This window comes from Paroedura picta, chromosome 2, assembly GCF_049243985.1.
Source record: "Paroedura picta isolate Pp20150507F chromosome 2, Ppicta_v3.0, whole genome shotgun sequence".
Lineage (NCBI taxonomy): Eukaryota > Metazoa > Chordata > Lepidosauria > Squamata > Gekkonidae > Paroedura > Paroedura picta.
In genome coordinates, this window is record NC_135370.1 from 96967767 (window position 1) to 96980474 (window position 12708).

The 12708-nt window shown below is 39.6% G+C and overlaps 1 protein-coding gene across 4 annotated transcripts in view; it reads left to right on the forward strand.

Annotated features, from left to right (window-relative positions):
• AMPD3 (adenosine monophosphate deaminase 3) overlaps positions 1-12708 on the forward strand; it is a 56376-nt gene that overhangs the window by 30666 nt on the left and 13002 nt on the right. For all 4 annotated transcript variants that reach the window (XM_077321794.1, XM_077321793.1, XM_077321795.1 and 1 more), the window contains 3 exons: positions 3575-3738; positions 7166-7292; positions 9923-10086. In XM_077321794.1, the coding sequence (XP_077177909.1) occupies positions 3575-3738; positions 7166-7292; positions 9923-10086 (455 nt within the window). The remainder of the gene's footprint in view (positions 1-3574; positions 3739-7165; positions 7293-9922; positions 10087-12708) is intronic.

Here is a 12708-nt window from a genome sequence, read left to right on the forward strand (position 1 = left end):
CACTTGCATTTCTTCTTACACAAAATCTTGTGCAACTCATTTCTTGGCATTTTAACTCATAGGGAGGAAGTGACAGGTGTTGCACAAAATGTTGTTCAAGCAAAACTGCGGTGTCTGTTTTTTCTTTTGCTTGCACATCACTGGATCTAAGCCTACGCATGCTTCAACACAAGGTTCGATTTTGTATAGTCCGGTTCCTTTTAAAATGGAAATTCCTGTGGTTTACTTTAGAAAGCAGGTACACAACCATACATAGAGGGGTATCTGTATGATACAACTAAGAGAATGGAAAATCATTGTGCTCATGACTGGAAAGAATCATATGCTAAGGGAATAATTAATATTCATTCAATATTCATCCTGAATACCTTTTCTTGCTCAAGAATATTAAACCGTGCCTAACTGGATCTGATCATGGCTCACCTACTTCAGCCTTCTTTGTGAGAATCTCCGCAACCAACAGGCAATAGACAGCCTATTGATTGACCAAGCTTCATAATCTACCTTCTGGCTACTTCAGCTATAATTTATACCTAGTTCATAAAGGACAAATGGCTCAGGTTTCACATTCTCAGTTGTAGATAACTGTTGGTTAAGTAAGCACTTCATTAGTCTACTTCAGGGGGCTGTTCTATTCAGTGGTCAAAATGAAAATTGCCCCACCTCCTTTTAAACTGCTTAATTCTGTCAAATGAAATTTGTTGTTACTTCAGTATCATACAGACTATTATTATTATTATTAATAATAATAATAATAATAAGATTTATTTCCCACCACTCCCCGTAGGCTCGTCTTATCTCCATTAAAATTTAGATCCCGCTAGAGCACAAGTGTGTAGGAGCTTTCAAATTCAAATTTATTTTAATACCGCAGATACGGCCAGATAAAACAGATAGCAAGAAAAAACATTTCAGAGTAGAAAACTTGCTTCTACAAGTTTATTGCCAAATGGATGATGGAGCTTGTATATACAAATGAGGTTCCTCTCCATATACAGCAGCTGGGGTTTATTTATTAATATTGTTTATAGTTTGCCTTTTTCACTGAGATGCAAGGAAGATTATACAGTGTAAGTCAAGATAGTCAATAAAATGGAACATCCAATAAGCATTGTAATAGTATTGGTTTTAAGAACCACAATTGTAAGAAACCAAGCATAAGTGTTAAAATGGCAGAAATGATATAATAGGATAATAGAAGGTATGCTTGTAGCCCCAGCAGGTTACTCATGATAGTATTGATAATGAAGAAGAAGAGTTGGTGCTTATATGCCACTTTTCTCTACCCGAAGGAGTCTGAAAGTGGCTTAAAATCACCTTCCCTTTCCTCTCCCCACAACAGACACCCTGTGAGGTAGGTGAGGCTGAGAGCCCTGATATTACTGCTTGGTCAGAACAGCTTTATCAGTGCTGTGGCAAGTCCAGGGTCACACAGCTGGCTGCAAGTAGGGGAGCGTGGAATCAAACCCGGCTCGCCTGATTAGAAGTCCATGCTCCTAACCACTACACCAAGCTGGCTCTTAATTTGGAGATCAGGGAATGAATCTGATCCCCTTTTTGTCAAGTAGACTATTGGTGCTATCACTGGTGAGTAGACCATCATATAGTTGGATTGGAACCAAGCCAAGCTACTAGCGCCCTACTTTGCCCCAGAACACCTAGCAACAGTGATCCATGCGACGGTCACCTCCAGGCTGGATTTATGTAACACGCTCTATGGAGGCCTGCCCTTAGCCTTGACCTGGAAACTACAGCTGGTCCAAAATGCAGCGGCCAGGATCCTCACAGCGACACCATGGAGATCCCACATCTGGCCCATACTACATCAATTGCAATGGTTGCCAGTTGAATTCCGGATCAGGTTAAAGGTTCTGGTAATTACCTTCAAGGCCATACGCGGTCAGGGCCCAGTGTACCTGAGGGATCGCCTCCCTGCCTATGTCCCCAAAAGAGCTTTATGCTCCGCCGCCACCAACTGGCTACTGGTCTCTGGCCCAAAAGAAGTTCGACTGGCCTCGATCAGGGCCAGAGCATTCTCTGTCTTGGCCCCCACCTGGTGGAACGAGCTTCCAGAGGAGATCAGGGCCCTGACGGGACTAAAACAGTTCCGTAGGGCCTGTAAAAGGGAGCTCTTCCACCAGGCATTTGGCTGAGGCCAGGCCAACCAACCAACATCCGCAGGGCCCCTGCCCCCCCTCCCCCCAGAAACCCACTAAGACTCCTGGACCTGTTCGAGTTACCACTGTTTATGTTATGATATACTGTTATGTTACACTGTCACCCAGTTTATCAATTAATAATATTAATGTTATTATATGTATGGTTTCATGTATAGTTTCTGTTATATGTAAACCGCTCTGAGCCTTAGGGGAGGGCGGTATATAAATATGAAAGAATAAATAAAATCAATCAATCAATTATCTTTGAGTGCTGGAGTAAACCTTTGTGGTGATAAACACTCCCCTGTTTCCAAAGGCTCAAATTGTAGGATAGTTCGATAGGAGTTGGTCTCAGAGACACAGGACACATTAGTGTCTCTGTAATATGCCACGTGTAATACATAAACAGAGACTACTGGAAGAAAATAAACTTCTAAAAACAAGCAGCTCTACTAGTGCTGAATTAGATTCCTGATGAGAGCCACTTAAGGTATATTGCCATTCATCTAATTAGAAGAACTGTCTTCTGTTTTCAAAATTATCAAACTAACTGTAAACTGTTCCCATTAGCTGTAGGGTGTCTTCTTCCCAGTAGGCAATAATAGCTGTATTTTTAAAAAATCAAACCTGTGAAACATGGAAGAGCTTTATGATACAAGCGTGTCAAAATGTGAACAGATAAGCAATTTACTTTGAATAATCTTTGCAGGAGCTCTTGTGAATTTCTTTAATAGACTCTTTCAGACGGTAGTATCACTGAGATGTTACCATCCAATAAAGGTCACATGACAGGAGGGAGGGCAGAAAGGTGCTATGAGTGTGGTAACTTAGGACCTGAGATGTGCAGTTTAATGGGGAGTAGGTTTTGTTGACCCTCATTGCAGGAAGATAGGGAACTTTTCATGTGGAACAGGTTTTCTGTTCTGTTTGATATCTCTATACCATTTCACCTTGTTGGCTATAACTCTGGTATAGAGACTTATGTGTGAAGATAGGTACACAATAAGGGGCTTTCCCAAACTATGGTAATCTAGTATTATATCACTGAAAGAGTGTTAAACTCAGTTTTAAATTAATTTTCAGAGAAATTTTGGTTGCCAAAATGATATATCAACTAAAATATAACAACATTTCTAGAAACCTTTACAATCTTCTGGAATCTCTCCATATGGATGTTGAGAGAATTGCAATGCAGGGGAAATCAGAAAAGGAGTTTCTTTATATGGAGATGTAATCCATACATTTGCACATTAAGATTTTTTGATCCAAGATAATATTTTGAAAAATGATGCAGTATACCAGAACATCAGCAACTTGGACACTTGATTTCAGTTGGGCATGCTTCAAAGTAGGGTTAGACTATACGTTTTTGTGATTTTTGGCAGGAATGTAACAATGACTTTTTTTTTTAATAGGAAGTCGCTCGTGAACTAGAAGAAAGTAAATACCAGTACACAGAACCTCGATTGTCTATCTATGGGCGTTCTCCAGATGAATGGCAGAGCTTGGCTAAATGGTTCATTAGGCACAAAGTTTATTCACCTCATGTGCGCTGGGTAATTCAGGTTCCTAGAATCTAGTAAGTAAACAACAAAAACATGTATGATTTTTTTTAAGTCACACGTTCTTATCCTTCCCTCCATTTCTCGTATTTTTAAATATTAAAAACCATTTGAGGGTTTTTTACAACAAATGTTAATGTTATATGTGGAACTAAAGATACTTAGATTAACTGTAAATGTGTGTCTCTCACAGTAACTACCGCGGATAATGCTGTCAACCTTGGCTATTTGCTGGAGATTATGATTAATAACCATACATTGAATCTCAGAGGCTGAATAATGAATCCCCAAAGCCCTAATAAACAACTCAAAGTCTCCATGAGTCACGTGACTTCCTGGGAAGCAGATTCCTATTCTTAATTTCCCTGTTGCAGTAGTTATGCAAAAGAGCATAACTACTAACTAAAGCCTTTTCAAAGTTTATTTGTAGACAAGAGCCTGGATTTAGGGCAAATTACTCTAGCAAATGGAAAACTTCGCATTTCTTTACCTTTTCACTTCTTAAAATTTTTATGCTGTTTGTGTCTTTTAAAATCTTTAGCCTGTCTAATTGTGCTTACCTTAAAGAAGATTTAGGATAATTAATTCTAATTGACTTTTTTTTGTGTAGTATAATATGGTGTATTATTAACATTATTACTGATAGACTATTCTCTATTAATCTTTTCAATCTCCTTTAAAAGCCATCTTTATCTGTGGTCATCACTAGGCATGTGCCAAAAAAAATATTGTCCTGAATCCAAAGCACCTGAAGCACTCTACCCTGGTGCCACAATAACCTATGATTCCATTACAATGAAATGTTCACTTTCTGTCCATTCCGTGGTTTGGGGGGGGGGTTGAGATAGAGACACCAAATTTGCAGCATAGCTGTAGGAGCCTCTTCTCAAGAGAACCCCCAAGGTTCAAAAAGATTAGACAAAGGGAAAAAAGATTCTCTGTTCATGTCTTTTCCCCTTTCACCATTGTAAACAATGGAAGTCGGTGAGCGTGCCTGTAGAACTGGATCCCTGGTCCATTCTTTTTGAAACTTGGGAGTTCTTTTGAGGAGATACTCCCACAACTCCACTGCAAATTTGGTCACTCCACCTCAAACCACTGGCCCTTCCAGACCATGGAATAGATAGAAATGGAAACATTTGGCCCTTTTAAACTTTAAACTGCCTGATTTCCACATGGCCAAATTGTACCGAAATCATGATTTGGCTGTTCAGCCAAGGCAAATTTGGGCACTTTAACTTAGGGGGAAATTGAGTTTGGACCCAACTGGTCCAATAAGTGTCCAAATCAACTTTTCATACTATCTGAAACAAATTGCACATGCCTAGACTCTCAAATTTTAATATTTTGGAACAAAGAGAAATTGTGCTCTTTGTCAACATAATATATTTTATAAACTATCATATCACCACTTTCGTTGTTTATTTCCTAAATGGAAATTTATCCTCCCCAAAATCCTTTTTGGAGTGAAACACTCTTATGTGTCTTTCTAAATGGAGTGAATGAGTATCCACACCCATTCTTGGTGTAATTTTGCAGGCAGTCTTAAGGGAGGTACCATATGGCAAAAGCTGAAGAACGTTAAGTGAAAGGTTAAGTGATAAGTACAGGGAACTTAGGACATTATAATCTTTAAAGGTAATAACCAACTCTTTCAATTGAATCTGGAAGCACATACCATATGTACTTGAAAGAAAGCTGACCTTGAATGTAACAAGGACCCCCCCACACAACACACATGATACACACAAAAGGTGTGTTTCATTGGATATCTCTGTAATTTACATACAAATTTAAGGCAACTCCCTTTTTTCTACTTTGGTGACGTAATCAGAAAAAAACTAGGCTTGCAGTTGAGGCAGCACTGGAGTTCAGTGCTCTAAGTAGCTGATTTCAGACAGGAGCCTTGTTGCTTTATTTTGTGCCATTTGAAGCTTCTGAGATGTCTTCAAAAGCAGCCCATGTAAAGCATGTTGTGCCATCAAGTCACTTCTGACTTATGGTGACCGTATGGATTTATGATCTCTAAAACATCCTATTGTGAACAACTTTTTCAGATCTTGTAAACTGAGGACCATGGCCTCCTTTATTAAGTCAATTAATGTTGGATCTTCTGTTTTTTCTGCTGCCTTCACCTTTCCCTAGCATTATTGTTTTTTCCAGTGATTCTTGCCTTCTTTAATGTGACAAAGGTATAATAGCTACAGTCTAGTCAGCCCATTACAACAGCTCAATTTGGTGGTTACTGTTGCACAGATCAGTATAGCTAGAACAGCAGAGTCTAAATAAGGGACCAATTTACATTTTAGAGGCAGCTGTGAAAGTCCCGGATGTGTGTTTTGAGACTGTAGTCCAGTGGCTGTGGGTAAACAAACTGAAGTTTAATTTATACAAGACACCGAAGGTACTTGTTAGAAAGGTAGAATATTTGGCTGATATTAGATGTGCTTAAGCTTTCCTGCTTTGAAAGATGTCTTGGAAATTCCAGTTGGTACAAAACAGAATACAGGGCACCTGCCTGGGGTCGCCCACTCTGCTGTTGTGTTTCCGTGCCTAATGTAAAGTGGTGGTTATTACCTTTAAAGTTTTTCATAGCCTCATGTTTATCAAACTGTCTCTCTCATTATACTACCTTGCACTGGTTATATTCTTCAGACAGCCTCTTCCTTAATGTGCCTTCCCTGAGGACTGTCTATACAGTTGCAGGTGGTAACAATTTTCTTTTGTGGTGGATTCAGTTCTTTGGAATAGTTTGCCATAATGTATGTGGAAGATACCTTTAAATACTACATTTAGGAAGGTATACAAGAAAATTTTATTCCAGAGAATAACAAGTGGAAGATACATTTTTCAGCTGATATTGCCGTGTGTATTCTAATTCTGCATTTAAAAAAATAATGCTGGATATTTTCAATCTTAAGTACCTTTGAATGCATAATTTGTGCATTTATCTGTGCTTTAGTTTTGTTAATTGGACTTTAATTGCTTTACTTGTGTGTCCCCCAGCTTGGTTGCTGCATTGTAACACATGGAGCTTCAGATGAGGCATGATAGAAATGTTTCATATAAACTTGTTTATCTATTTACAAGAATAACTCAAGCACATGCAAACTGTTAGTTTGGTTGACTGAGGAAAACTTAACCCAGTCTAAGTCCCATAGATGAATATCAGCTATACATTCTGCCTTCCCAACCAGCATCCCCGCCATATTGTCTGGATTAAGCCTCAGTTTCTTTACTATCTGCCATTTTTATGAAGATAGCCCTAGCACAATGGCAGCTCATATGACTTAGGGAGGGAAAGGGATAGGTGGGCTTAATAGAATGCTCTTGGGGAGCCACAGCCCACAGAAAAACTGTGTGCAAAGGCGAGGAGATTGTGTGTGTGTGTGTGTGTGTGTATATATAAGCATAGTAAATTTAAGACTTCTTTGTTTCCTTCAGTGATATATTTAGGTCAAAAAATATTCTCCCTAGTTTTGGGAAGATGTTGGAAAATATCTTCTTGCCTCTCTTTGAAGCAACCATCAACCCATTGGATCATAAAGAGCTGCATCTTTTCCTTAAATATGTGAGTACATAAACTGAAACACTTCTAACATTTGGGATTTTCTACTTTGCCTACAAAACAAGTTTCTGTTATTAAAGTACAAGGATGAGCTTGAAGCTATGTAGACAGTGCCGAGTGAAATTTTATAAGCCAGGGAGAAGGCTGGGCAAGATTTTTAGTTATTAGGGACATCATTGGGAGTGGTGGGCTATAAATATAATAATAAATATAATAATAATAATAATAATAATAATAATAATAATTGACTTGCTGAATGGTTTAAGCTGCTCCAATGATAGCAAGAACAGAATAAATTGTGCAAATAAGCAAATTCATTCAAATTGTCTAACTTATATATGTTGCAGAACTCCTTCTCTTCTTGGGGAACAGTTTGGGTTATTTTGGCACACAATTTTTAATTTTTCTTTTGGCAAGGATTATAAAGAACCCTTCTGCTTTTCTTCTTGGCTCCAAATACAACTCCACTTACTATTCAAATTATTTCCCCTATCCTGAAATACAGACCATTAATGAGATTTATGTACCAGTATATCCATGTTTCTTCCTACCTTAATTGGCAGTAAGAGTGTCAGAATTATAGTTCTGTCTTATTGGTACTTTCAAAACAGATGTCACTAATAACCTGATTGGGCCATGTGTATTATTGCCAGTTCAGCAACACAATTCTGTTCTGATTCACAAAAGAACCTTAATTATATACCCTCTCTAAAATCATTTTTAACAGACCTCTCTTTACCCCAGCATCCTTTTCTAGTCATCCATCTTTCACTCTTCAAAGTAATTTTCCTCTCCAAAAGCCAGACCACTGTCAACCACATTCTGCTTTTGTGTATTTGAAGTGCTATCAAGTTACTTCCAAGTTATGGAGACCCTTTGAATCAGTGTCTTCCAGAATGTCTGGTTGTTAACAAACATTTTCAGGGCTTACAAACTGAGGGCTATGGCTTCCCTGTTTGAGTCAGTCCATCCCAGCTTCTTCCTCTTCTCCCAGTGCCTTCAACTTTTCCTAGCATTATTGTTTTTTCCAGTGACCCTTGTCTTCTCAGAATGTGTCCTGAGTATGATTGCCTCAGTTTATTGTCATTTTAGCTTTCAGGGAGAGTCCAGTCTAACAGATGCTTACTATGTAGAAATAGGCAGCTGAAACTTTTCATGGTATCAGGGGTAAATATCACCTGGTATATAATATCCCATTAAGCCTCTATGAAAGGGGCAGAGTATTTTCTCTCAGACTTAATGGCAACTGTATGCATGGTGATGGGATCCTGACATCCTAGCTGAGGACAAAAAGAGAGAAAGTAGATTTTAACTCTAGTGTAAAGTTAAATCTCTGTGGCAGAGGGAAATGACTCCATCTACTGGCAAAAATGTAATTCTTAATATTTCTGGTCTGCTGTCTACATTGGAGTGATGTGCCCTGTTTGGCTCATGAACAGAACAGAATAAGAGCCACCCTGTGGTTAGATGTACCAAGTGAAAAAAGAAAGAAGCATAACAATGGTGGTTGTGGCCTCAGATGCAACCAGGAATAATGACTGACTACCCAGACCTGTTGTCAAAACCTGGTCATGTATACTCTTGCAATTGTATCTCCTCTGTCTCAATATTGCTGACATAATACTGTAATCCTTTCCATACCTCCACAGCAACATGAGATTCAGTGCCATAATTTAAGGAAGCTTCCGTAATCCAGAAGAAGAAGAAGAAGAGTTGGTTCTTATATGACACTTTTCTTTACCTGAAGGAGGTTCAAAGCGGCTTACAAAATACCTTCCCACCTTCCCTTTCCTCTCCCCACAACAGACACCCTGTGAGGTGGGTGAGGCTGAGAGAGCGCTGATATCACTGCTTGGTCAGAACAGTTTTATCAGTGCCATGGCGAGCCCAAGGTCATCCAGCTGGTTGCATGTGGGGGAGTGCAGAATTGAACCCGGCATGCCAGATTAGAAGCCTGCACTCCTAACCACTACACCAAACTGGCTCTCCAGAAGGTAGTGTGTGTGTGTGGGGGGGGGGGGGGGAGGGAACAGGAATGAAGTGGAAGAGAATTGCCACTCCCCAAGAATCCAGAGCTTACTTCTTTCACAAAGCAGTCTAAACAGAATCTTTTAAGTGCCTAGAAGTCTGTATTCTATTAAGTTTTCAATTTTTATAAATAATGTAGTTATACCAGAGAGTTAGAGCCTCTTGTGGCACAGAGTGGTAAGACAGCAGAAATGATGTCTGAAGCTGTCTGCCCATGAGGCTGGGAGTTCAACCCCAGCAGCCAGCTCAAGGTTGACTCAGCCTTCCATCCTTCCGAGGTCGGTAAAATGAGTACCCAGCTTGCTGGGGGGTAAACGGTAATGACTGGGGAAGGCACTGGCAAACCACCCCGTATTGAGTCTGCCATGAAAACGCTAGAGGGCGTCACCCCAAGGGTCAGACATGACCCGGTGCTTGCACAGGGATACCTTTACTTTTACCTTACCAGAGAGTTTCCAGTGTCATTATAATCTTCCTTTTCATTCTGGTAAAGGGGAAGGGGTTGCTACTTATTAGACAATCAGGGTGGTTTTCCATGGACATCTCTCTTTATCTGCTCATTCTGGAGCTCATCATAGAATAACGTGTTTTTGTTGGATTCTTAGGTAACGGGTTTTGATAGTGTGGATGATGAATCCAAACACAGTGACCACATGTTCTCTGAGAAGAGCCCCAACCCTGATATTTGGACTAGTGAAAAAAATCCTCCATACAGTTATTACTTGTATTACATGTATGCAAACATCATGGTTCTCAACAATCTTAGAAAGTAAGTAGTGGGATTTGTATTTTAACATCACTGCACCTTTCGTAGAAAGTATGAGATACAAAACTGATTTGGGCTGAATTAAATACATTTAAGATCTTTTTCCTACAGCTGTATTTTTTTTAATTCCTAATTCAATTTCTGAGGTTTTGTTCAGAAAATTACTCCAGTCCAACAAGAGGAAGTGTGTAGGCTAAAAATTCCAGTCCAAAAGGTCTGGAGAGAGTTTCTGCTACAGTGCTGATTCTCTGTTGTGGGCCAGAGGATCAAAAAAGGCTGAATCCAACTCTCTTTGTCATCAGATGATTAGTGCTGTTGGAAAATCTCTAACCAAGACCTTTACCACACAATGTCTGTTGTGCTGAGCTGCAGCCTTTGACCTGGAGCACAGTCATCCCCCCAGGACGGGAGCTGGGGCGCCGCGGTTCTGCTGTACTGTGGAGTGGTGTGGGCCTGGGTTCTTTTTTATGTTTAAGAAAATAATATCGCCAGCTAATGCAATACCATGTTCTTAAAAAAAAATTAAATGCCCCAGGCGGCTCTGGGACATTTTTTTTACCCTTCTGGGACACTGTACTTGCTACCACAGGGGGGGGGAGCCAGGCCAGGATGGCCCAGGCCCAACATAGGCCTGTTGGCACCCGGGACAAAAAAGGGAACACAGAATTATCCACATTCCCTTGCCACAGGGCAACAGGGGCCTGAGTCAGGCCTGGGATGGCCCCAGCCTGCGACGCCATCAAGAGGAACCAGAAATTTGCCCTGCCCCTGGGCGAGAGGTGAATCGGGGCAAATTCCTGGTGTGAAAAAGGTCCAAGTGTGTACATGGGCAGTCCCAACTCCTGAATTTGGCTGTTCAGTATGGGGGAAATATACATCACATTTTTTCCACATACAGTTCCTGTTATTGGATCAGAGAAAATAATGTTTTTAGAGAGTTGTTATATTTACCTGTTTAATTATTGATACGACATATTTCCTCCTCTCATTTACTTCATATCTGTCCCTTCTTTCTCCATTGGGGACTCCAAATGGTTGGGATGATTTATTCTTACAACAACCCTGTGATATAGCTTAGCAGAAAGTATGTGAATGGCCCAAGGTTACCCACCAAGTTTACAAGTCAGAGTGGAGATTTCAACATGAGTCTCCCAGGTCCTAGTAAGACATTCTAACTAGTACAAACTCAAAAGTTGAGCTGAACAATCAAAATAATGTGAAACTTGTTTATTTTAGTGCACAGTTAAAAACAGAATAAAAACATCTTAATAGCTTTTTCTGACGCACATGAGAATACACTCTGAGTACAGAACTTAATGATAGCGAAGAGTGGTGACTTTAGGGACATAACAGAGGAATTGGTCTCCAAAAAGGATATAATTAATACATATTGGTTGGAGCCATAAGTTACAGTCCCCACTCAACCATTCAGCTACACATTATAGAGAGTGCTATATAGTGTATTATTATCATTTTGACCACTGAGGAAGATCCGGAAGGGTCGAAACACGTTTGGTCCTATGTGTTGTTAGTTCGGTATAGTTTTTAAGATGTTTTTATTCTGTTTTTAACTGTGCACTAAAATAAACAAGTTTTACATTATTTTTATTGTTCAGCTCAACTTTTGAGTTCCTACCTGTTAAGGTTGGGTTTTGTTCCTTTTTTGGTTTAGCATTCTAACTAGTACACCACACAGTCATTGTCTGCAGTCCAAACATCCTTCTTTTTTAATACCTGATGTTCCCATGCTGCAGGATTTGGTAACACATGCACCATATATGGGAAAAGTTAGAATTAGCTCCTAGGTTGCATCCTGGAATACATTTGTGCTATACTACCTACCTACCTACTTATTTATTTTTCTATTTCTATACTGCCACTCTTCCAATGGACTCACGGCAGTTCACAGGAATAAAACATTAAAATATAATAAAACCCCCGTAAAAAACCCCAATTATGACAGTTGGGTAGCATTTGTGACATCACTGGTGACAATGTAACTCACTCTTTTTTCTTTCTTTTTTTTGTTTCATTATATTTGTATGTTTGCAAATATATAATTTCTGGCCTGAGAAAATGTGTAACATATTCAACTTTTTTCAATGTACTTTAAATAAAATCAAAGCAACATGTTTTCTGAGACAGTGCTTCACTATTTTGAAAACATTTTCTTAGCCTTTAAAATAACATTTTCTTTGAATGGTTAATGTGCTAGGGATAATTAAACACCTGCCTGTTTGACTCACTTGCTGTTTGCCTGTGGTGATCAGGCATCCAATTAATTGATGAGCCATTCGTATTAGGTTTGTGTTTATTCCCAAGAACAGACAACTTGCAGCCATTACAAGCTGACCCCCAGTATTTCCCCAGCAGGAGATCAGAAGCTGACTCTGAGATTCAAGTGGATAGCTGTGTTGGTAAGAAGTAGTACAACAAAAATTGAGTCCAATGGCACTTTTAAGACCAACAAATATTTATTCAAGGCGTGAGCTTTCATGTGCATGCACACTTCCTCAGACACTATCACCTATTGTATGTATGACTTCTGGATTCCAGATGACCTCACACCAGCTGGGACTAAGCTTTTGATCTGCAGGGGAAATGTTCCTCTATACCTGGCAAAGT